Source organism: Choloepus didactylus, chromosome 15, assembly GCF_015220235.1.
Source record: "Choloepus didactylus isolate mChoDid1 chromosome 15, mChoDid1.pri, whole genome shotgun sequence".
In the NCBI taxonomy this organism is placed as follows: domain Eukaryota; kingdom Metazoa; phylum Chordata; class Mammalia; order Pilosa; family Megalonychidae; genus Choloepus; species Choloepus didactylus.
In genome coordinates this window covers 35957824-35982504 of record NC_051321.1, presented here as the reverse complement: position 1 = coordinate 35982504, position 24681 = coordinate 35957824, and the positions used below count along the sequence as shown (strand labels likewise).

General features: G+C 47.6%; 1 protein-coding gene across 4 annotated transcripts; it reads left to right on the top strand.

Moving 5' to 3' along the window:
- The first annotated feature begins 3320 nt into the window (after positions 1-3320).
- On the top strand, positions 3321-23571 carry ZFYVE27 (zinc finger FYVE-type containing 27). Of its 4 annotated transcripts, XM_037804530.1 has the most exons (13): positions 3321-3504; positions 4775-4972; positions 8095-8165; positions 9727-9913; positions 13253-13348; positions 14522-14634; positions 15379-15515; positions 16146-16217; positions 17577-17597; positions 17761-17905; positions 20525-20571; positions 20875-20956; positions 22015-23571. In XM_037804530.1, exons 2-13 carry the CDS (start codon positions 4776-4778, stop codon positions 22077-22079), a joined length of 1233 nt encoding a protein of 410 aa, XP_037660458.1. In that variant the 5' UTR covers positions 3321-3504; position 4775; the 3' UTR covers positions 22080-23571. The 4 variants fall into 4 exon arrangements, with proteins under 4 accessions (XP_037660458.1, XP_037660459.1, XP_037660460.1 ...); XM_037804531.1 differs by lacking the exon at positions 17577-17597 and having other exon boundaries at positions 3323-3504; XM_037804532.1 differs by lacking the exons at positions 3321-3504; positions 8095-8165 and having other exon boundaries at positions 4804-4972.
- Positions 23572-24681: the final 1110 nt, after the last annotated feature.

The following is a 24681-nucleotide window of genomic DNA, read 5'->3' as shown; positions in this document are numbered from 1 at the left end:
CCCTATGGTTGTGCCTAAGAGCCTCCTCCCGAATGCCTCTTTGTTGCTCAGATGTGGCCCTCTCTCTCTGGCTAAGCCAACTTGAAAGGTGAAAACACTGCCCTGCCCCCCTACGTGGGGTCAGACACCCAGGGGAGTGAATCTCCCTGGCAGCATGGAGTGTGACTCCCGGGGAGGAATGTGGACCTGGCATCGTGGGACGGAGAACATCTTCTTGACCAAAAGGGGGATGTGAAAGGAAATAAGCTTCAGTAGCAGAGAGATTCCAAAAGGAGCCGAGACGTCACTCTGGTGGGCACTCTTACGCACAATTTAGACAACCCTTTTTAGGTTCTAAAGAATTGGGGTAGCTGGTGGTGGATACCTGAAACTATCAAACTACAACCCAGAACCCATGAATCTCGAAGACAGTTGTATAAAAATGTAGCTTATGAGGGGTGACAATGGGATTGGGAAAGCCATAAGGACCACACTCTACTTTGTCTAGTTTATGGATGGATGAGTAGAAAAATAGGGGAAGGAAACAAACAGACAAAGGTACCCAGTGTTCTTTTTTACTTCAATTGCTCTTTTTCACTCTAATTATTATTCTTGTTATTTTTGTGTGTGTGCTAATGAAGGTGTCAGGGATTGATTTAGGTGATGAATGTACAACTATGCAATGGTACTGTGAACAATCGAAAGTACGATTTATTTTGTATGACTGTGTGGTATGTGAATATATCTCAATAAAATGAAGATAAAAAAAATGACATCATAAAAAAAAAAAAAAAACCCAGGCTTGCCTAACTCCTAAACGCTGTGCATGCTGTCTCTAAAATAACTTTCTCTAAAATCTCAGCAAGCCTATGGGACATAGGACAGCACTGATTCTGTTCTAGGTGACAAGGTGTAATGTAATAGGGAATGGGGGGGGAGTGGTGCGTTTCCTTCTTTGGCACTACAAACTGCTTGGCTTCAGAGCCCCGAACATGACTGCTGACAGTGCTCCCCAGAATCAGGAGCCCCAGCAGCAGGAGTGGTTCAAGTGGCAGAGTCCCAGCAGTGGGATGTAGCATCAGCAGCCTCTTTGGAGCCTGGAGCAGGAAAAGAGCAAGTAGAGGCTGACCTCCCACCCTCCCCCAATGAGACATCCCCCAGAAACAACCTATCGAGACTCTGAGGGAAGCCTCAGGTCTTACAACAGCAGATGGGGGCTATAGCCAAGAAAGCTCACTACATTATATGTCACCCTAATCTTATGCTGCACCTCCACCCCTCCAGGACAGGCATGACTTGGGAAAGCATGAGACACGGGTTCAGGAAAATCATTTGGCATCAATAAGAGGAATGAATTGGAGACAACAGGTAGAGACCTGTTAGGGGAAAGGAATAGTTGTCCAGGTGAGAGATGATGGTGGCTTAGACTTGGGAGGTGGCAGTAGGGATTAAAGGTCTTGGTGATGGGCTGGAGGGGAGTTTAGAGAGAGGGAAGAGTCAAGGCTGAGTCCAAGGTTTTGCTTGGCCAAGTAATAGAGGGATTGTTAGCTGAGATGAAGACCCTGGGAGGAATAGCTGCTTGGGTGGCAGATGATGATTTCTGTGTTTCCACGAGGAGTCTGAGGTGTCTGTGGGACAGGCAGGTGGAGAGGACCAGAAGAAAGTTGGATATCCAGATTCTAATCGGAGATACTCCTTCACTTATTTGTGCAACTTTTTAACAGAATGCCTACTATGTGCCAAGCCTTGCTCCAGGTGCTGGAGACACTCATATTGAGAACAAACATTAGCAGACAGAAGCCATCAGAGGGGCCAAGACCCCCAGGGAGAGTACCTCTAGGAAGGAAGGTGGTAGATGGACCACCAGCATTAGACAGGCAGGACAAACAGCATAAGAATATTTTGAAGGGAGGGAGAAGAGCAAGAGAGTGTAGTGTCATGGAAGCTAAGGTAGACAGTAGTGCCAAGAAGTGTAGTGAAAGGTGTCCAGTGTCACAGAGGTCACTGGAGAGGAGCCCAGGACGTCATCTGTGACTGGCCAGGTAGCCCAGTGGTGTGGAGGGAAGCGGGACTGCAGGGTGGTGAGGGGTGAGCTGGGGGAGGAAGCTGAGGTAGAGTGCATCGTGGCTTCCAAGAAGGGAAGGAAAGAGGGGTATAAGGTTAAGGAGAACATTTCCAAGGATTCTGTCTCTACAGTAAGGGGTAAGAGAGCAGAGAGAGGATTTCAGAACCTGTAGGACAGAGCAAAGCCCCAAGGAAGTGAGAAGAGTTGGAATTTTGTGCATAGCTGACTGCTGGCTGGAGCGGTGGGTGCCTGTTTTTCTGATAATTACAGGAATAGATGCACGATAAAGCCCTGTGGCTATCTGGAGGGAGAGGGGATTACTTCTAGTTGGGTCAACCAGGGATAACGTACAAACATTTGACTCCTGCTTCGAGGAGTGGGCTGCATTTGGAGAGAAGCAAGAGTGGGAGAAAATCATTCTTGGCAGAGCTCACAGCAGGAGGCAACGCAGAAACAGGAGTGAAAGGGGCGTTTTAAGGTAATAATGAAGGGATTCAGTTTCGCTGAGTTAAGAGGCTCCTGAAGGGAAGTAGCATGAGATGAGGCCCAGTAAATGTAGAGGAAGGTCGCTGATGGTATGGACGGGGGTGCTGGAGTCAGATGACACCTAAGGTTCAAATCCCAGCTCCAGGGTGCTTACTAGCTGGGAGACATTGAAGTTCCTTAACATGTCTCCGATTCCTCATCTGTCAAATGGGGATAACCCCAACAGTGTTGCTGAAGAGGGGAGCGCTTAGTCCGGTGCATCCCCATCGGATGCGCTTTAAAGGAGATTAAATGGGCCACGCACATCGAGCGGGGAAAGGCCCGCAAGGACCTTGTACACAGTAGCTACTCAGGAAACAATGAATGGAATTGCATTCTCTACTACGCAACGGGCACACCGGGTATGACTTCTGCCTTTCCTGGACTCACAGACCAGAGCGGGTGATGGCTAGAGAGGTAAGTGCTAAAGTAAAGGGGGGGGGGCGGGGAATGAAGATGGAGGTGTAAATTCTTCAGTTTAGCTTTTTTCCAACTGCTCCTCACCAGAGTCTCTCAGAGCGAAGTGGAGGCTGCAAGGTGTGGGTGCACCATACACGTGTTCCGGAGTCCCGCCAGGTTTTTGCGAATCGCTGTCCTGCAGGGGAACAGTTAAGGCCTTCCCAGAAGCTGGGAAAATAGCGCAGGTGCACTGCTGAGGAGGGCGCTTACTTGCGGCAGAAGGGGCGGAGCTAAACTCAGCAGCCGGGTCGGAGGCGGGGCGGGCGCGATGACGTCACGAGGACGCCGTCGCAGAGCAACTCGGGTTCCGGAAGCGGCGGCGGCGGAGCAGGAACTAGGACCTCCGATATCGGAGCGGTTCCGAGTGGCGGCGCGGAGTGGGGTGGGGCGGGCCTGAGGAAACCCTCCGGGCCCAGTGGCCCGACTGGCGCCCCTCGGCCGTCCCTGACCCTCCTCCGTCCCAGCCCTGCGACCAGGTAGGTGAGGCGTCCTTCACTCCCTGCCCCCGTGTCTCCGCCTTCGGTATCCTGCTGGGCGCCTGGACGCTGTGAGGGCCGCCACCTGCTGGCCCAGCGGCTTTGGGCGTGGCTTCCGTGGTTTGGGCTTGCAGGGGCCCCTTCGGGCTTCCTGAGTTACGGAAGTGGTGGTCAAGGCCGCTCGCCGGCGCTGACCTGCTTCACCCTCTCCTGGGCCCCTACCTGCACTGGGTCCTTTTGCCCTGCCTCCGCATTTCGATTTCCTGGTGGCCTCTTTGCCGCTCCCCTGTCACATCGCAGTCCATTTCCTGGGACTGATTTGTGTAGCTGTGCCTTGAGGTTTCATCCCCTGGTTTTCTACTTAACGTTCGGGATAGGATTTTGGAATTAGGAAAGAGGGTGAGGGTTCCTGTGGCTCTTCTCGTTGGAGAGGGGTGATGGGAATGGGACATTATGGAAGGTGATGACCGCTCCGTGGGGTTCAAGAAGAAGAATGACAGTGATGGGTAGGGATGGTCCAGGAAGTTGTTGGGACTCTCGAGGAACGAAAGGGTTAGAGGATGGATAGGGCAGAAGAAAGCCCCGGGGTCCTGGAGTATGGGTAGTTAATTCACTCATTCAGCAAGCATTTATTGAGTGCTCACTGTGTGCAGAAACAGTGGTGAATGGAAGATGTAGTTTTTGACCTCGTGGACAAAGTTAAGAGGGAGGGACAGGGAAGAAAGCAGGGAGTTTTAATTTGGTGCAGCAAGTGCTTTGCTAGGGTGAGTGCATGGTCCTTTGGGAGCACTGGGAAAAGTCTCCCAGTTCAGACTTGATGTTTGGAAAGGCTTCCCAGAGCAAGGGAGCGAAGCTTAAATGTTTAAGCTGAGACCTGAAGGATGAGTAGGAGTTAACCAGGTAGGGAGTGGGGGAGAATATTCCAGGTGATCATTTCTCTTAAGACCTCAGGCTGCCTTCCCGGCAACTCTGTGTGTGTGTGTGTGTGTGTGTGTGTGTGTGTGTGTGTGTGTGTGTGTCCTTTATGATTGATACTCTAGATGGTCTTTGGGGAAAAGAGCTGGGGATGGGGAGTTAGAACAGGCTTTTGTATCTGGGTAACTCACTTCATCTTGCTGAACTTCAGTTTCTGCCTCTCTAAATGGGCATTCCACATGTAACCCTGCCTACCTCACAGGTTTATTATGGGCACCACATGCAAAAATGCAAGTAGAAGTGTGTTGCAGGCTGGAAAGTACAATGCAAATGTCAGGAATTATTATGGTTTCAGGATGCAGACATCGGAGCGTGAGGGTTGTTGCCTGGAAGGGAGCCCCAGCGTGATGTCCGAGGCTTCCCCAGAGTCTCCACCTGCCCCTACCAAGTCCCCAGCGTTTGATCTTTTCAACTTGGTTCTGTCCTACAAGAGGCTGGAGATTTACCTGGAACCCCTGAAGGATGCAGGTGACGGTGTCCGATACTTGCTCAGGTATAGATTCTGTGGAGTTGCTCTGATCTTCTGGGCCTTTTGCTTTCCTGCTCTGCATGTAGGTGGACTGGCCATTCAGGCAGAGGCTGAGCTGTCCTTTCTGCCCTAGTTCTGGGAGTCCACTGGGCCTGGGTTTGCTTCATGCAGGGAACCCCAGAAATCTGGGTTTATTCCAGACCCATCCTGTTTTAGTTCAGGCCAGGGGAGGGATCTGGCTTTTCACCAGGATTTTCTCTCTGTGGCTGAATAAGCTCATACACCAGGACTGCTGATTAGCCTTGAACTAATTTCATTAGGCCATCTACATCCTAGAGCAGGTTTTTTTTTTCCCTCTTCCAGTATTAGCACAATTAATATTAAAAACAGAATATCATTTTGAACAAAAGTTAGAGAAATGTAATACCCAGGAAGAAGCAGGTACCGTTTTCACTAATCCTTTGGGATTATGAATTTCAGCCTTTTTTATTCCTTTCCTACTTCGGTTGTTTTTCTCTGTAATTTTCTGTTTTCTCCTTTTAGCTCACTTTATTTTTTTATGTTAAAGTACTTTAAATTACAGCCATTATGGCATTTCACTCCCTAAATATGTCAGTTTGTGTCTTGAAGTAAGAAGGACATTTTCTTTCATAAACAAAATAGTACCGTATATAACACAATTAACAATAATTCCTTCATATCATCCTAAGCTCTGTTCATATTCAGGTTTCCTCAGTTGTCCCAAGAATGTCATTTACAATTGTTTTGGCCAAATCTGGTTCCATTCCAGGACCGTGGTTTAAATTATATCCCTTAACATCTTTTTCAGTCTAAAACATTTCCTTCTTCCATGACACCGACTTTCTGAGGGCACTGACTCTTCTGAAGAATTGCCTATGCAGATTTATCTGGTTGTCTCCTCATGGAGAAAATGGAAGTTAGATTTAAAGGTTGGATTAGATTCAAGTTAAATTTTTTTAAAGCTGTGTTTCTAATACTATATCACTTCAGGAGTCATGTGACACCCAGTTGTCTTTAGCTTGTAGCATACAGGTGAGCATTAGGGTTCAATGAATCCCCTGAAACTGCATGTAAAATTGTGTGCACACTTGTGTCTATTTCCAGGGAGAAGATGCGAGTTTTCATTAGATTTTCGTAAAGACCTTCAACCCTCCTCCTTAGAGAGGCTGGTAGGAGGCAGGGTGGGTGGAGTGAGATTAGCCTCTCAGGGTGTCACGAGTATTCATCCTTTCTTCATTCTGGAAATAGTGGGTGTTTTATTTTTAATTCTCTGATCAAAGCCCTACATTTTCTTTTTCTTGTTCAACCCAGATCCCTTTAATTTACATCAGTGTCCCTAGAGATGGCTAGTCACTGTTCCAGAGTGGTCTGGAGAGCATGGGGTTGTGCTCTCTGGTGTTTTCTGTGTGTTGTGTTTTGCCCTTTTGTGGCAAATCACCAAAGTTAAATATATCCTGCTCTTCTCTTTCTTTGCTGTCACTGTCTGTAGTGCTTTTTGGCATACTAATGTGTTAGAGGTTTTTCATTTTATGAAAGTTAGAAATCTGAGGATGTGGTCGGATTGATTAAAGCTGAATTGAAGAGGAGCATTGGACCTAAAAAGCCCCTGGGAGCCTGTGGCCTTCGTGCCCCTGGAGATGGAGCGCTGGTCTGTGAAAGTGGCTGTCAAATTAGTTTGTGCTTTTGATTGTTCTGTTCTTAGTAAATAGGATTTGACTTTGAAGAGGGACGGGCCTAATCTTGGGCTTTGGCTATTATATCTGAAGCCTGGAGCTGGTAGTGATTTTTTTTAGGGATCAGCTGCTCCAAGAGCTGGGTCTTCCGGGAGTAGTCAGAAGAGTGTCAGTAAAGACGTCAGATAGAATGGAAGAGGTTTTAAAAATTAGAGTGACTTCAGTGGCAGTGTGATGTTTTTAATCCCTGAAGTAGGATTGGCTTTAGACTTTTAATTTTGCTTTTACCTTGGTAGCCTCCATCAGCTAATTATGAGGCTTGATTACGATTAGGGCAGTACAAGTTGAATTTCCAAAGAAATTCAAATTTTGAATTTCCAAAGAAATGCAAAAAGAGGTCATTTCATTCCCTCACTCATAATTTTTATTAAGAAATATGACAGCACATAAATTAGTTAACTTTACTTAATAACTATGAAATACTTCAATTAGAGCAGTAGAAGATACACTTTTGTACTGAATGCATTGCTTGCCAGCAGCTTACTTGTTTATTTTTCTATTTGTCTCCCTCTGATTGCTCATCTTATCTATACTGACTGACATAGTTCTTAAGAATACAAATGGCAGTGGTTTCTTTGTTACATCTGTGCTTCTCTTTTCCTACTGAGTGACCCTCATCAGGGACTGAGCCAGCAGTGTTTGCCTGTCCTCAGCAACCTGAGCTTCTTGGTCATCTTCTTCTCTCTTTGGGGCTTCTCCTTTGCTGTTTGGTGGTGAAGGTGGTGGGGGTTTGCGTTTATTTCCATCTGCTCCAGGTCACTTAGGGCATGTTTACTGAGTGAGTCCTCACCCTGGTTTCATTTTCATTGTTTAATATATTAAAATAAAACATTTCTTGTTTTTTCTTCTTATGAATTAATATATGTTCAATATAAACTTTCAAATTACAGAAATAAGAGAAAGTCATGTATGGAGTCAGAAGTCTTTCACATTTTTTTCTTTCTCTATTTCTGTGTTATATGAATCTTGTTCAATGAATATATATTCATATATTACTTATGAAACTGAAAAAGAGTATAGGAAAATTTTAAAGAATATTTCTCAGCTTGTCCTCTTAAAGGGAATAGAACCTAACAAAACACAGGTTAAACAGTATTAACTGAATTTCTTAGCAGGCATTTTGTAAGTTCTTCCTCCTGGGAGAAAGTTTTATAGGTCTTCAGGTTCTGCGATGATACCTTTTCTTATCCCAAGGGCTAATATGTGACTTCTTAACCCCTTTCCTGTCACCTGTTCAAGTGAGAGGCCCACTTTTCCTTTCTCCTTGATGCTGTGCTCCAGGCCTGCTCCTCTCCATCCTGACTTGGATGACCCATCTGATGCTGCCCCAAACCCCTTCTTCCTAACTTAAGGAGCGGCTGTCTTGAGTGATCAGGACTCTCTGTGTTGTAGGTGGCAGACGCCTTTGTGTTCCTTGCTGACCTGCCTGGGCCTCAACATCTTGTTTCTCACTTTGAATGAGGGTAAGAACTGCTTGCAAGGGCCATGGGGTTTTTTGGTGGAATGAATGTGGGGGAAGAATACTGAAACACGACCTTGTGTGAGGGAGCTGTTCTTTTTGCTCCAGCATTAGCATCCCTCTGCATCTGCTTGGTGTCAGAACACAGGCTCCAGAGATGCGCCCTGGGTCAGAATCCTGGTGGGGCTGCTGATGTGACCTTGGGCAAGTTATTTAACCTCCTGTCTGTTATAGCCTAATTTTCCTTATCACTAAAGAGAAGGTAATAATAGTGCTTTCCCCAAAGGGTAGTAGTAAGGAATAAAAGAGATAATCTATGTAAAGCACTTAGAACAGTGTCCTACTCAGAGTAAGCAGCCCATGCACTATAGCTTTATAATTATTACTATTATTATTTGTTTTCTTGACTGGTTGCAGCAGCTTGACTGATGAACAATGCAGTTGCAGCTACAGTCGCTGCTGCATTGACCTTTTTCCGTTGACCATCTCCAAGCTGATTCAGGGGTCATTTGGGAAAATGGAATAGGGTGAGCTTACCAGGAACATGAGTTAATAAGGGGTTTTTGCCAGATCTGTTGATTTTTCTCTGGCTCAGCAAGAGCTACTGGGCAGTCACCAGCAGTGAGAGGAGTCTATGGTGTGTCTATAGGGGTCCTAGGTAGTGATGTCTCCTCTGGACTTTTTTTTTACCAACATCTGGTGTGACCTGGCCCTTTCCCTGCTTGGAACTGGCAGATGGCTACAGAAAAAGCTGAACCCCTCGGGAAATGAACGAAGGGTTTGGGACAGAGTGTTCTGAGGAGCTAGATCCTTTATTCATTTATTCATTCTTCTACTGAACTCACATTTCTTGAGTGTCTTCTTTGGTTCTTATGGAGATAGGGATATAGTGCTTTGAAAATGAGCTCACTTCACATGAGACACCTTGTGTTCTGTTTCTTAGTGGGAGTCCTCTTTGCCAGATCGAAACTCAGGTGCCTTTCCCAGGCTGTTAGATTTTTCTGAATGCATTTCCAGAGTCATTCAGTTCATATGGTACATCTCTAACAAGCATCTACTCTCTGCCCAGTGCTCTGCTAGCTTGCTTTTGGGGTACCATGTCACATGGAAGAAGTTCCTTCTTTGAATTTTATCTCAGCCTCATTATTTCTCAATCCATGGTGGTATGTGGTATCCTAAAATAAGCCAAAGGAAAGGCTCCCACTAGGCTTTTGTGGCCCAGAGGCCAGAGTGTCAGTCCTTGGGTGCTCCTAGCAACCAGACTCCAGGCATGAGCACTTAATATGTGCTAGCATCATTAAAGGGGCTGGGACTACAGCAGTGACTAGGTGGACAAAGTCCCTGCCCCCAAGAGCCTATGTTAATGGGCAAACCTAGAATCTGTCACGCGGTGACAGGTGTTAGGAGGGAAAATAAAAGCTGGGTTAAGGGGTGAGATACTGTTTCATACAGGGTGATCAGGAAACACCTCTCAGAGGAGGTGGGGTAGTGAACCTTGAGGCTGTCTGGGTGGGCAGAGGCTCCTTGTCCTGCTTGTTTCACCTGCAGTGCTCTTGATCCTGTAGGTGCGTGGTACTCAGTGAGTGCCCTGCTGATTTCATTGCCCGCTCTGCTGGGCTACCTCCAGGAGGTTTGCCGGACACGGCTGCCTGAGTCTGACCTTATGCGGAGGAAGTACCACAGCGTGAGGCAGGAGGACCTGCAGAAAGTTCGCCTGTCGCGCCCTGAAGCTGTGGCCGAGGTGAAGATCTTGTGAGTATGGAAGAGAGGCCAGGAAGGTGGGAAATTATAACTGGAACAGCAGCCATCACACTGAGTGCTTGCCGTGTGGCACACCGTGTATCAGGCAAACCACAAATGTTACCTCATGTAATCTTTTTAACAGTTCTAGGAGGTAGCTACTGTTTTTATCCTCCATTTGTGGGTGAGGAAGAAGGCTTATATAGCCTATATAGACCAAGCCAGGATGAGAGTCCAGGTCTGGCTAATTTCATAGCTTGAGTTCTTTCCCATAGGGAGGCAGTTCAAGGTCTAGATTAAGAATAATACGACAATGTAGACATGAGCCAGACTGCCTGGCTTCCTGTCCTTACCTTCACTTCCTGTGGAATGTGGGGCAAGTTGCTTAGCCTCCCTGTGCCTCAGGTTCTTCAGCTATTACATGGCATAATAATAGGGCTTGCCTCAAGGAGGCTGTGAAGAGGAGATGAGTGTTTGGAACCCAGGAAGTGTTTGGTGAATATTAACCATCAGTATACTATGGAAAATTGGCCTCATTCTGACAGAGCTAGTGCTTTTGAGGAAGCATTTTAAGACTGTTGAATATTAACTGTAACAACTACAGGAGCAGCTGGCATTTAATAAGCCCTTCCCCAAGCTAGGCTCTACACAGGCTCTTGGCATGCAGCAGGGGCTCTCAGCCCTCCCTGGGCATCAGAGGCATCTGTGGAACTTCAAAAAGAGCCATAAACAAATGGATGCCCCAGGCCCTACCCCAGAGATTCTGAGTCAGTTATAGCAAGTGGGCTGGGTCTCTGTGGGCTTTTGAAAGCTTTTTTTTTTTTTTTACTTTAAAATAATTTCAAACTTAGAGAAGAATTGGAGGAATAATACAAAGAACTCCCATATACCCTTTACCCTGATAGATCATTTACTAACATTTTGCCTCATTGGCTTTATCTACCTCTCTCCATATACATATTGTTTTTTCCTGAATCATTTGAAAGTAAGTTGCAAATATCATGCCCATTTACCCCAAATATTTCAGCAAGTATTTCCTAAGAATGAGGACATTGTTTTACCTATCCACAGTACAGTGATCAAAATTAGGAAATTTAACAATGATAACATTAACATTGGTACTATTATCTAATATGTAGTTCATAATCAAATTTTGCCAGTTGTATTAATAAAGCCCTTAATCAGATTTTGCCAGTTGTATTAATAAAAGCCCTTAATATCAATTGCCCCCTCATTCAGAAACCAATCCAGGATCACACATTGCTTTATTTTTCTTTTAAAAAAAAATATTGTGGACACACACACACACACACACACACACACACACACGTATGCATGTGTGTATGTATGTATATATATATATATGTGTATATATATATATATATATATATATATATATATATAAAACAGAATTTCCCATTTTAAGTGTGTAATTCATTGTCATTAATTATATTCACAGTGTTGTGCAACTGTCATCACCATCCATTACCACAACTTGAAATTTCATCACCCTAAACAGAGACTACCCATTAAACCATATCTCCCCATCCTTCCTCCTCCTCCCAGCTCCTGGTAACCCACAATCTACTTTCTGTCTCTGAATTTGCATATTCTAGATATCTTAGATAAGTGAAATCATACAACATTTATCTCTTTGTGTCTGGCTTATTTTGCTCAACATGATGTCCTCAACATTTATCCATGCTGTAGCGTGTCAGAACTTCATTGCTTTTTATGGCTGAATAATATTCCATTGTGTGTACACACATATCACATTTTGTATATCTGTTCATCTGTTTATGGACTCTTGGTTTGTTTTCACCTTTTGGCTGTTTTGAATGACGCTGCTGTGAACACTGACATACAAGTAACTGTTAGATTCCCTGTGTGTATGGAGTTTTTATGTCTTTTTAGTCTCCTTTAACCTGGAACAGTTCCTCTGTTTTGGGTTTTCTGACCTTGACATTTTTGAAGAGGGCAAGCTTATTTTGTAGACTCTCCTTCAATTTGGGTTTGTCTGGTTCCTCATGAGTAGCTTCAGGTTATGCATTTTTGGCAGGAGTATGACAAGTGCATCATGTCAGGAGGCACATGATGTCAGTCTGTCTCATTATGGGACTTATTAACTTTGATCATTTGATTAAGGGCTCTCCACTATAAACTTATGGTTTTGCCCTTTATGGTTAGTCATCTGAGGGGAGACACTTTGGGACCATGTAAATACCTTGTTCCTCATTAGACCCACTACTGTTAAATCTGTTGATAATTCTTGCCTGAATCAGTTAATAAACTGATCAGTTAATAAGCTTTGCAACTATGATGGTTGCAAAGGTGATTTTCTGACTGTCATTCCATGTACATTTATTAGCTGGCATTTTACTTTAAGAAAGAGCTTCTCCTTATTTATGTTTATCAGTATGAACTCAGGTTTTAATTTTATTCAGTGGGTTATAATCCATTACTGTCATTATTTATTTTGATCTTAAATTGTCCCAGATTTGACCAGTGGGAGCTCTTTTGCATGGTTCCCGTGTTCTTTCAATATGTCCTCATCATTTTTGAATGCTTCTTTACTTTCTGCTACAACAGGGTATTCCAATTCCTCTTACGCTTTCCCTGCCCCAATCCTAGAATCAGCTGTTTCTCCAGTGATCCCTTTGGAAACCAACATCTGGGTGCAGGATGTGCTCATTGCTTCTGGGGTGAAGCCATGTTTTTTTTACAAAAACTTCCCAAATGACTCTTTACATCCCAGGTTAAGAACTATTGGTCTATAAAATATTAAAGTTGGTAGATTGGGGTATCAGTGGAGGGGGTTAGGGTATGTTGGAGTTCTGTGTATGGGGTTTGTATTATTTTTGGAACTGTTACTGTAAGTTAGAATTTATTTCAAAATAAATATTAAAAAAAAATTTAAATGCATAAAAGAACGGGAAAAAAAAAAAAAATAAAAAGAACCACTGGTCTGTATCCTGCCATTTAAACTTCACAGCTGCCAGGATTCGTATGAGATGGGAACTCCTACCCCCACTGTATAGTTGAGGAAACTGCAGCCCCGGAAAGGTTAAGTAACCTGCCCAACATGACCAGCTAGGAAGAGGCCAAAGCAGGAACCTCTCTTCTCTCCTCCTAGCAGGGGCTCCTACAAGGGAACAGAAATGTATGAAGCTGGGGTGGCTTGGCCTTGCCCTTTTCTCCAGTGCTGTCTGGACCCATTCCGTTTAACGAGAGTTGGTCATCTCTAGCCAGCTGTTCCAGTGAAGTTCTAGGCTCTATTTCCCAGAGCTCTGTCACAGCCCAAGGATGGGTGGCATGGGACCTGTTCCCTCACAGACCCCCCTGTGTCTGCAGCTTGATCCAGCTGGAGGCCTTCCTGAGCCGCTTGTGTTGCACCTGTGAAGCCGCCTACCGCGTGCTGCAGTGGGAGAACCCCGTGGTGTCCTCACAGTGAGTGGCCCCTCACCCTCCTACCACCGCTGCCCTGCAGGGATTTGCAACTTAAGCCTCAAGCAAAGGCAGCTGCCTTGAAAGGGCCCTGCCCCTTCTTCCTCAGGGAAAGAAAGCCTTGTAGGTCCTACTGTGTGGGTTGGCACATATGCTTGTGGACTCCAAGGCACTGCTTTTAAGATGCCTTCTTGTATGTGTGGTAGAAACATTTTAATCACAGAAAAATTTAACGATGAAAAGTAACTCACCATTTGCTCTACCACTGTGATACAACAGCCGAGCTCATGTTTGGTTTGCCTTCTAGATTCTGCCATCTGTATTTACCTTAAGGCAAAGCTTCTTAGAGTACGCGTGATTTCTTTTTTTTTTTTTTTTATAAAGTGGTTTTCTTCGTTGCTTCATAGCCTTTGGAATTATTTGTAATACTGGATTAATATACTTTACTATATAGTTTATTTTATAGTATAGTATGTACGGTAATTTATGGAACAATTCTGTTTCATACAGAATGTCCAACTGACATTTATTCAGTTTCTACTTCATTATTATCCTGGAAGTAAACATTTCTGTGGGTTTAACTTTATATCTCTTGACATTTTTTTCTTAGCATAAATTCAAGAATGAAACTACTGGAACAAATGGAATGAATGTTTTTGAGGCTCTTTATGTATGAATAATAATAACAACTAATATTTATTTAGCCTTCATCTTGTACCAGGCACTGTGATCAACTCTTTCCGTGTTCAGTCTTCGTAGTAACCCTCTGAGGCAGGCACTATTTTAATTCGCATTTTACATGTGAAGGAAGGAAAGCTGAGAGAACCAAGGGATTTGCCTAAGGTCACACAGCAGGAAGTGGCCAAGCTGGATTCAGATCCAAGTCTGTCTTGGGCTAGATTTCAGAGTCTAGAGCCAGAGTGATGGTTTGAACCAGTTCACCCGGGTCTCCAGCACCACTTCTGTGGCCTTACTAGCGCCACTTTTACTTGTTACTTGTCAGTAGTTGTAAAATGTTCTCGTCACTTGATTTCCCCATTTGTTTAATTAACAGGTCTTGTTGATTTATTAACTGTGGAGTGATTTCTTGCCTCGGCCCCTGTGTGGGTGTCCTCCAAACCTGTTTCCTTCTAAGTTATGAATTTCTGATCCTCTGTTTCCTCTCTGTCAATCCAGGTTCTATGGGGCTCTTCTGGGCATGGTTTGCATACTGTATCTGCTGCCGCTGTGCTGGGTCCTTGCCCTTATAAACAGCACACTCTTTCTGGGGAATGTGGATTTCTTTCGAGGTAAGCCCTGTAGAGCCTGACAGAGATGGGGTGCCAGGCCCGTTCCAGTTCTGAGGGTAGGTTTGCCCCCCACCCCAGTCTCCACCACTAATCGTCTGTGTGCTGTGCATTCCACACCTTCCACAAGGGGGCAGCACCATGCTAGGGTGCTCCTGCGGAGGGCTCTAGTGGGCTCTGTGATGTTCAGTAGGTGGGGTCCTGTCTCCCTTCCCAAGACCATGTATCACTGTGTATATGGTATGGTGGCTTCTGGGAGATGAGGGAGGAATGTTTTCCCATGCTGCCTCCCACCCCCTGGGCTACCACCCGGAGTTCGTGCTCCATCTCTGTGATCTGAGAGTACTCATCTGCTGTCTGGCTTCCAAAGCAGTAAGGCAATCTGGAGAGGCCCTGACTCACAGAGGTTTGTGCCTACACATATGTTTGGATGATTGCTATATTTGTTTTCCTGCTTGTGGTAATTAATTATAAAAGCCATAATTTATCAAGCACTTACTACATGCCAGAGACTGTGCTAAATGCTTTCCATGCTTTACCTCATTTAATCTGTAACAATCTCATGAGGTAAGTGGTGGTATCTCCATTTTGTTTATGAGGCTTAGAGAGGTGATTTCTCAGTAAGGAGGGCAACTCCTGCAGCCAAGGGATGCTGGAGGAAGAGGCTGTGGAAGTGGGTACCCTCAAAGCCCCACTCACTCCAAGCCCTGTTTCTGCCTTCCACCCTGATCCCCTTGCCCTTGCTAGTGGTATCTGAGTACAGAGCATCTCTGAAGCAGCAGATGAACCCCAAGCAGGAAGAAAGCTCCTTTGAGAGTCCACCTCCGGATGCTGGGGGGAAGGGCGCACTGCCGGACAACACGTCTGCCCCCACCCCCACGGAGGTGAGTGGCCTAACCGTCAGCGCAGAGCCTGCGTGGGCAGGTTGCTGGGCCTTCCTGGCCACCAGCTTGTCCATGCTGTTTAGCTCCCAGGCTGGTTAGTGTTGGAGTCCTTGTGGCTGCTTCTTCGCAGGTCTGATCTCCTCTGAAGTGCTTAATAATAATTGTAATAATAATAGCTACTGTTTACTGAGTGCTTACTCTGTCAGATGCTGTCCCAAGTACTTTATTGATATTACCCCATGAGATATAGGTTGTTTCTTAGAATATTATTTTCATTTTGCAGAAGAGAAGGCTGAGGCACAGTGTGGTTGCCCAAGTAACTAGCCCAGGGCCTCACGGCTAGTACGTGGCAGGGCCAGGACTCAGACCCTCTGTTTCTAGAGCCTGCTCTCAGCCACTGTGCTGTGCGGCATCCTCAGGTCCAGTGCTGGTCTTGTTCCTATCGCCTCATCACTCATAGATTTGAGGTTGCCTTCTTTCCTGTGACTTCTTTCTTTCTTGCTTTCTGGCATTTCATCTGGGGCAGGAACAGGTATCTTGGGAAAATCAGATGCTGGTTCAAGGGACTTGGCCCTCTACCTTCAGAGCAGGGCTGCCATCCCTCTCCTGTAATGGAGTCTCTCTTCCCAGGACCTCACACCAGGCAGCGTGGAGGAGGCTGAGGAGGCTGAGCCAGATGAGGAGTTTAAAGATGCAATTGAGGTGGGTGGCCCTTACGCAGTGCCCTCTACTTACCAGGCCACAAGTTGGGTGGTCTTGGAGCCCCATAGCTTCCCACATCCCCAGTATATTTTTTGTTTGTTTGTTTGTTTAAATTCTCTTATGTCCAAATGAAAAGCTGAGAAGCTCTGAGCTAGAATTCGCTGGTTGAAAGGGAGTCACTGAACTCCCTTTCTTCCTGGGGTCAGTACACTTCCTATGGCTTGCCCACTCAACTGTCAGGGTGCCCAGAGCAGGGATGGTTCTGGAAGCCACTGGGAGGTGATTTACCCTGTTAGCTGGAGATAGTGTACTTGGTGCTCTTGATGTAGAGAAGGCAGATGTGGAGAAGGGCACTGCTCTGGGTCTCTAGCTGCTCTTCTGCAGAATAAGTTCGATGAGCTGCCCCATTGCAGGGCAGGGAGGGGAGGTGGGGAACTGGTTGCCTGGCCAAGTGTGGGGTCAGGGAAAGTTAAACAGTCGTCTTGATTGTCAGACAGTTGTTCAAACTAGTAGTTTGCAGCAGTGTTTTATTTGGCATGCAAAGTTTTAAAATAATTTTTTGAGCCAATATTTAACAATGGGGAGATTTCATTAGAATTTCTCCTAGATTTTCAGTATCTCTGAAAAATCAGCAACTCTGGTAGCCCTGTGTCTGCAGCAATGTAGTGGAAGAGTGATTGTTTCCTTTAGACAAGGCATATTCCTGCAGGTCCACACAGGCTCTGTTGCTCCACTCACTGCGACCTAATAGCGATTGCCATTTATTATCACATTTGCAAAGTGGGAATGTGAGAAATAAAGAAGGGGGGCCTTGTGGTTTTTCCACCAGGCCTATGATTGGCACCTCATCCCCTTCACTCTTGCATGTCCAGTCTGGCCTGGGCAGACATTTGAATTTCTGACTCCTGAAGGATTTCCCCAAGACTTTAATATACAATCATAGGTTGTGAATCATAGGTTGTGAAGCAGGGGCTTTTAGACATTTTTGTTCATGATCCACAGTAAGCAACCCATTTTTACCCCTTGACCCAGTTTACACATATGTCCGTAAAATATGTGAACTTAGCTGAGTTTCCTGGAAAATAAAAAATAAGGGATTTTCTTTTCATTCTGTTCTGGTTTTTAAAATGACCCGATAAATTGATCTTACCCAGTTTGAAAAACAATAGTATACAACATTCCACACAAATCTTTTCATGGGGGCATCTCCTAATATCACGCCTTGGGAAATGCTCAGACAGAACTCACAGCAGCACTTGTGTTTCCTTTTGCTTGGAGGTTGCCCCCAACCCAGCAGCTTCTTTCTTCTTGCTCTCTCTCTCTGTTTTCTCTCCTTCTCCCCCGCACCTTGGGAGGCAGGAGACCCACTTGGTGGTTCTGGTAAGTAGGAGCATTGGTGGGGTGGACAGGGGCTGGGTGGTGGTGGAGAGGTGGCCGAGTCAGCTGGTGCCATGCCCTGTGGGTCTTCGTGCTGGGATGCCTCTGCACGCATGTGCTGGGGCCCTGCCAAGAGGGGCAGGGCTGGAAGGAACTGTTCCCACAGGAGGATGATGAGGGTGCCCCATGCCCAGCAGAGGATGAGCTGGCCCTGCAGGACAACGGGTTCCTGAGCAAGAATGAGGTGCTGCGCAGCAAGGTGTCACGGCTCACAGAGCGGCTCCGCAAGCGTTACCCTACCAACAACTTTGGTATGGCCAGGGAAGAGGAACAGGGGAGGGGGTGGGGATGGGATGACACTGGCTATGGGGAGGCAGCCTGGCCACAGGGGCAAAGGCTCGGAATTGTGGGTACTGGGTGTGACAAGAGCAAGGGGTACAAGGTATGTCCATGGGACCCTATGAAAGTAGCAAATGCCCAGCAGGCGTTAAAGGGGAGTAAGCATGGGTTCTGTCTTCTGTCCCTACTGAACATTAGCTTGTGGAAAGATACAGAACTCCGTTCTGGAAATGTCACCTCTGGACTTCAGAGAGGTGTAATCCTGAGACTGACAGAACCTGGGAAAGCAGCATAGCATAATGGCCAAGAACAGAGCTTGGAATCTGACTGCCTGGTGCAAATCCCAGCTCAGCTAGGTGTCCTTGAGCAGATTATTTAACCTCTTGTATCTTAGTTTCCCCTTCTGTAAGAGGCGGGTAATAATAGTTCTTACCTCACAGGGTTGTTGTAAGGCTCAAATGAGATAATGCTTATTAATGTCAGTACAGTGCCCGACTGGCACACGGGAAGTGCGTAGAAAGTGGGCGCTGTTAGTATGGCAGGCCCTCTTCATTCCCACAGCTTGCAGGCAGCCTGTCTCGGCCTTGCCGATCTAAGTGGAAGCAAACTGAAGCAAACAGCGTCCTTCTCTGGGCATGATGGAGCCCTTAGCTGCCCCCCTCCCATGTATATAGATTGGCCAGTCCTTATTTTATTGAGGGATGCAGGTATGCAGAGGGAGGCAGCTTTGGAGAAGGGCTGACTTCACTGTTAGCACAGCTGGGAAACCTGGCTGAGGTCAGGAGAGCTGGGAGTTGAACCTGGTAAAGTTATGGCTGAGGTCTGGAGTGGCTGGTGAGCTGGGAGTAGCCTTGGTTTGGAAGAAAGGCCTTGCTAAGGAAGGGCAAGGCGGGCTGCCTTCCTCAGGTTCTCGGTGTAGGGGACAGTCTTGGAGCAGCTTGAGATGTGTTTCGGCACCACCAGCAGGCATTCCCTCTCTGACTGGGGCCACCAGCTGGCTGACAACAACAGGCATTTACCTAAGCACCTTGGCCTCAGGTTTCCCCTTGCTCTGGCTAGGGCCCTCCTTTCCTTGATCCCAGGGAGACTCCATTAGCAGGAGCTGCAGGTGATTCTCGCTGAACAGAGGAAGGGACTCCTCGCTGTGAACATCGCTTTGGGCCTTTGTGTGGAGGAGAGGTCTGGCGACCCACTGGCACTTTGTTCCTGGCCAGATGGGTGATCCAGGAGGCGGTGGCAGAACTCCCTGAAGCTGGTGATTGCTCTGGCCAGATGACAGGAGGCTTTTGGGTCCAAAGCTCCAGAAACCTCCTCCAGTAGCTTTATATCTTCTCAGTCTTTCCCGGGACTTGGCTCAACTTCCTGCCAGGCCCACAGCTGTTGACACAGTTCTCTGCCCCACTTTTGGGAGCATCCTCATGCCCACTGTGGACCCCCAGCCTTTTCTCCCCTGGCTCAGTATCCTCTGCCTGCATGGCTATTTCTGCAGTGAACCACAGTCTGTGCTCCTGGAAATGCCTTTGGAACCTTTTCTTTGCTCCTTTACCTCAGAGTTTGCTTCTGGAGCTTGTTGAAAGGCCCAGACTGGCCTTGCCTTTCCTCAGATCTGTTTGCCTCCATCTTTCTGATCCTTCCACCTGTGTGCACCTGGGCGCCAAATGGCAGCCTTCGTCAAGGCAAGTTCGCAGTCACGGTTTCCTGTAGTCCTGGAGGTGTGGCTGGGTTGGGGGCACAGCTTCTCTTGGGCCTAGTTGCCTTCATGTAGCCTCTAAAAGAATGATTGGTCCCCTCCTTCCTCATCCTTTATCTCTTGTTACATGCTCCTTGCCTCCTCCATTTTCTCACCTGCTGTTGTCCCATCTGCCACCTGCTTAGAGCTTTGTCATCTTGTCCCCTCTGACTGTTTATGCGGGACCTCTGTCTCCTGGCTCTGGCTCACCCCTGCCTACCCCTGCAGCTCATGTTGCCTGAGCCTGCTGCCCTGCATGTCCCTGCACGCTGTCCCAACTGGGTCTTCTTGGCAGGTGCCTGGTTCGGAGCTTCTCTCCTGGAATCTTCAGAATCTGGTTTTTAGGAGGCATTTCTTTCTTTACCCTATGGGCAGAGTATTTATAAGGAGACACTTTGGGAGGGGGTTATGTCAGGTGGGTTTCATTTGAAGTGGTCGGAGCTGCCTTCTCTGTGGCAAACATATTCATACCAGGCAAAGTCAGATCCCTCCAGCTCAGCTTGATTTCCAGGGAGTAGATTCTGAGGTTAAGGAGCCAGGCAGGCAAGAGGCTGCTGCTAAATGCTCTAGGATTTCTACTGAACTTGCAGGAGAGTCCTGTAAGCTCAGGGAAGATGCAGGGACTAGTAGTTCCTTATGGTCTGGGGGACACTGATTCCTGGTGGCTGTCAGTTCTTTCCTTCTTAGTTTGAATCCCTCCTTCTGGCTCTGAATCTGGACAATGCTCCTTTGCTCACTGCTCCCAACCAAGGAATCTGGGCTGGGCCGGTGTCCTGAGTGTTTTCCTTTGGAAGAACCAGGAACAGGCAGGAGTTGAGAAGCCTGTTTTGGGTCAAGCTGAGCTGCTGCCTCTGTTTCTTAGGGAGCTGTACAGGCTGCTCTGCCACCTTCTCAGTGCTGAAGAAGAGGGTAAGTCTTGATGGTGTGTTCGCTGGGGGCAGCACGCCTGTGTGGGTTGGGTTGCATGGAGTTGGGAGGGGGTGTGCAGGAGTTATTGATGCAGTCTGACTCCCTCTTGGATCACATTGGTTTCCATTATTTACTCAGATGAGTGCATCTCTCCCTGCCCACAGTAGTGGCAGGTTCCTTGGGAGGAATCAGCTGATGGAAAGGAGGGAGGTGCTGGGGGCTCCAGATGCCCCTGGGGTGGGGGGTGGGTGGGTTGGGATGTGGGGGGCCGTGTCTGATACTGGCCTTGACTCTTGTCTGCAGCGGAGCTGCAGTAACTGTGGAAACAGCTTTTGCTCTCGGTGCTGCTCCTTCAAGGTGCCAAAGTCCTGCATGGGGGCCACAGGTGAGTGGAACAGGCGGCCAGGGGTTGGGACAGGGAGAGGATGGCCGCCTTCCTCCCCACTCCAAGGGGTGCTGCACTGTGGGAAAGGAGCGAGGTGTCAGATGTCAGGGAATCTGGGATCCTGGTCTGAGGCCCTTAGCAACATCTTTATCCCCTTAAAAAACAAAGCCAACAACCATGAAATATTTGATACATGCAAATGAATACATAAAGTGTACCTGTATATTATGAAGCCTGATAATAAAATGAATACCTGTGAGTGCTTCACTGAAGTTAAAAAACAGAGTATTAGCAGCACCTCTGAGGCTCCCCAAGGGCCACTGCCTGCATACCCCTGAGGAATCCACTGCCCTGAATCTTATCCTTTTTTTCCATTACCTTGATAATAAAATAAAGTCATTTCTCTTTTTTGTATAAAAATGACATATATTCGTTAACAAAGCAAAGGATATACCTATAAGCAAAAAGAAGAAAAGCATTCTTAGTCCCCCCCACCAGAGAGAACAGTTTGCAGCAGCCCCTCCCCAACTGCAGCACGCATGTGGGATAAATGCACGTGCACGTTCCAAAGGGAAGATGGGATCAGGTGTTAGGTACTGCTTTGTAATACGTTATGACATTAAATCTAGTATTTTTTTCCTTCTGATATTAAAGTAATGTGTGCTTATTTGGAAAATTTGGAAATTACTATGTAAAAAAAAAGAGAAAAATAATCCTGTAATCTTACCCAGAAATAACCACTCTTAAAACATTTCGGAAAATTCTCTACTGGTATTGTATTTAAAAAACATTTGAAGGTGTTCTGTTGGTGCCAAATAATGTCTACTGCATAGAGCATTGGGAGAGGCCTGCTTTTGCCATAGTCACCCCTAGAGTCCCTGGTTCCAGTGGAAAGAGAAGTGTCTGAGGGTGGGCTAGTGGCCTGGGCCAGGGAGGGGGTGCGCTGGGCGGTGGGTGGTCTGTGTGGTGCTCTTATGGGGTGGGGTTCCTGTGGGTGGCTGGGGCCTTGAGCCAGAGGGCACGAGGAAGCCTCTCACCAAGCTCTTCCTCCTTTTCAGCCCCTGAAGCCCAGAGAGAGACTGTGTTTGTGTGTGCCTCATGTAACCAGACCTTGAGCAAGTGAGAAGAGTGGCCAGGGTCCAACTGGGCGCCGGACCCTGGGGCAACAGTTAGATCCCCCACTCCCCCCACCCCTAGCCGTGGTGGCATTGCTGGGCAAAGGGGGCCTGCATGCTAGGTAGGCTTCTCCTTCCCTCCCTCACTGTCTCCTGCCGGGTACCGGAGCTGTTCCCCACTCCTATGGATGGCTCTCATGGCCACCCTCAAGCCCTAGAAGGGAGAGGAGCCCCAGGAGGGCCTGCATGTTTTGCCTGCTCTGTCCTGGGCTGAGTGGGCTCTAGGGGAAGCAGGGCTGGCCAGGGTCTATAAGCTAGCGGGCACCAGTGAGCCAAGACTGGTTTCCATCAGGATCTCTGATGATCACACTAACTTCTCATCGGCTGGGAATTCTAGGGGCCCTGAGTTTTTCCCTTGCTGGGTACTGGGCCAGGCCCTTAGCCTCAAAGAGCCTGTAGAAGGGTGTGGTCGGGCCACACCACAACGCAACTGTTTGAATGTCCCTCCAGACCTCAGAATTTGATGATTTCCCCTCTGGTGGGAGGAGCTAAGGAGATCAGAAATGTTTCTAGAGACCGAGTGGAGGTTCCCAAGTTCCCCAGAGGAGACTGGGTAGGAGGAGCTGGCAGATTCTTTCAGTATTAAGTGAAGCAAAGTGTAGGGAAGGTTCAGCAGCTTGCAGGACCTCAGCCCCACCTTGCAGAGACCCTGACTCTCCGCTTCTCAACCCATATAATGCCCTGCTCTTCTCAGCCTGCCAGGGCAGCTGTGGGGCTCTCAGATCACTCCTGCTTCCCCTGCTCCATGCAGAGGGCAGCCCTCCCCTGGCTCTTGTCCCATGGAGTATGAGGACAGGTCCTGAAGCCCTTGATCATCGGGGGCTTGGGACATGTGGGATCTTGCTGGGCTGGGTGCTAGATTCCAGAGCTTTTCCCAACAGGACAGTCTCAGTTATGGGATAAAGTAACTTATCCTCTTTCCAACAATTTCATGTTCACTTCTGGACTCTTTGAGGTTTAGGGTCTCTCTCCCTAAGCCATGAGCTGGCTCAGGTGCTGTTCCTTGCTCTGGAGCTTCCCTGCCTTTTTGAAGTATTTATTTATTTATTTCATGATTCCTGGGAACATGTGTCACAAGGTATGGGAGGAGGAGGATGGGGGGCTTCCACCTTGGGGTTCTTCCCTGGAGTCATGGGCTGCCTGGGACCTAGAACCGTAGGAGGCTGAGATGTTTCTGTAGCCCAAGTAGGGACCTGAGGAGGTGGATTGGGGCAACAAGAGACCTGTCCTAGGCCACCTCCTGCCCAGGCCAACCAGCCCAGCTTGGGCTCAGCAGCCGGAGCCTTGCTCCAGGCCCTGGGGAACCAGGCGAGCCTTGGGCTCCTTTGTCCTGTTAAGAAATGAGAGTTAAGTACCCTCTGCTTTTTTTACACTGGAAAGGAACTAAAAGGATCTCTGTGTATATGGAGAATTGTCAATAAAAAGGCCTCAAGCTGCTTATGTTTTTGTTCTGGTCCTTGTACTCATCCTCTCCCTGAAGCTGGAGACCCAGCCCCCTCCCAGGACTGCCGGAGTCTGCAGGGTAGGGTGGGGGAGGGGCCAGTTGGCCACTGTCAGTGACAGGGACATGGGGGCTGAAGCCTGGCCTGGGTGTCAGCCGGGGCAGCCAGGAGGAAAGCCGAGCCTTGCATGCAGGAGGGCCCTGCCAGTGGTTCTCGAATTGCCTTGAGGCTCCGTCTTAGGACCAAATGATGAGGACCTAGGGCTGGGGGGGGAGTTGAAGATGGGACCAGAACTTAGTAAAACTAAGCAATGCAGACTTTAGAAAATGGGGAGATTTTAGCTAATCCCATTGAGAAGCAAAAAAGATTCAGCCCTTGGGGAGGCTGAGAGCCAGCAGGAAAAGGATTGGCTGTGATAATTGAATATATGCAGTTCTCTGAGAGCTGAGTTGGGTGAGGTGCACACTGGGTGCCAGGCAATGTGGTAAGTGCTTTTCACGCATTACCTCACATAGTCCTCACAATGGCCCTATGTGGTAGGTGTCACCCTCCCCATTTTACAGGTAAGGAAATTGAGGGCCAGGGGAGTTGAGTAGCAGAGAGGAAAGGCTTTGTGTGGCACTTTGCAGACTTTGCAGACCAGGAATGGGTCTGAGCTTTGCCTTGCAGACAGTAGGTCTCAGGCAGTAAAGAGAGGAAGGAGAGACCCTGCCTTAGGGAGTTGAGGTTATATGGCAGCTTCATCTTCCTGGCTCCATATGTGTGCTTCTCAGACTGCTAGGCATCATCGAGGTGTCCCTGCAGCTTGTACAGCCTGTGTCTGGTCCAGGAAGGGTTCTGCAAAGCCCAGGAACTTCCCCTTGTGTGGGAAAGCCCTAGTATCTCTCAAGAGACCCTGAGAGGCAAGAAAGCAGCCAGGACCTTGTCTTTGCAGTTTTTGCAGGAGGGCTTGTCCACTTCAGAAAGCGCCAAAGCAGCCTCAGCAGCCCAGTGGTGGTTCAGAGAGGAACAGTGAACAACTTGGGAGGAATGGAAAAGGGGCAAGCAGTGCTAGCATCTGGCCCGGAGCTGGGGCCTGGGCTGCCGTTATTTGTGGAGGTCGTCCTGA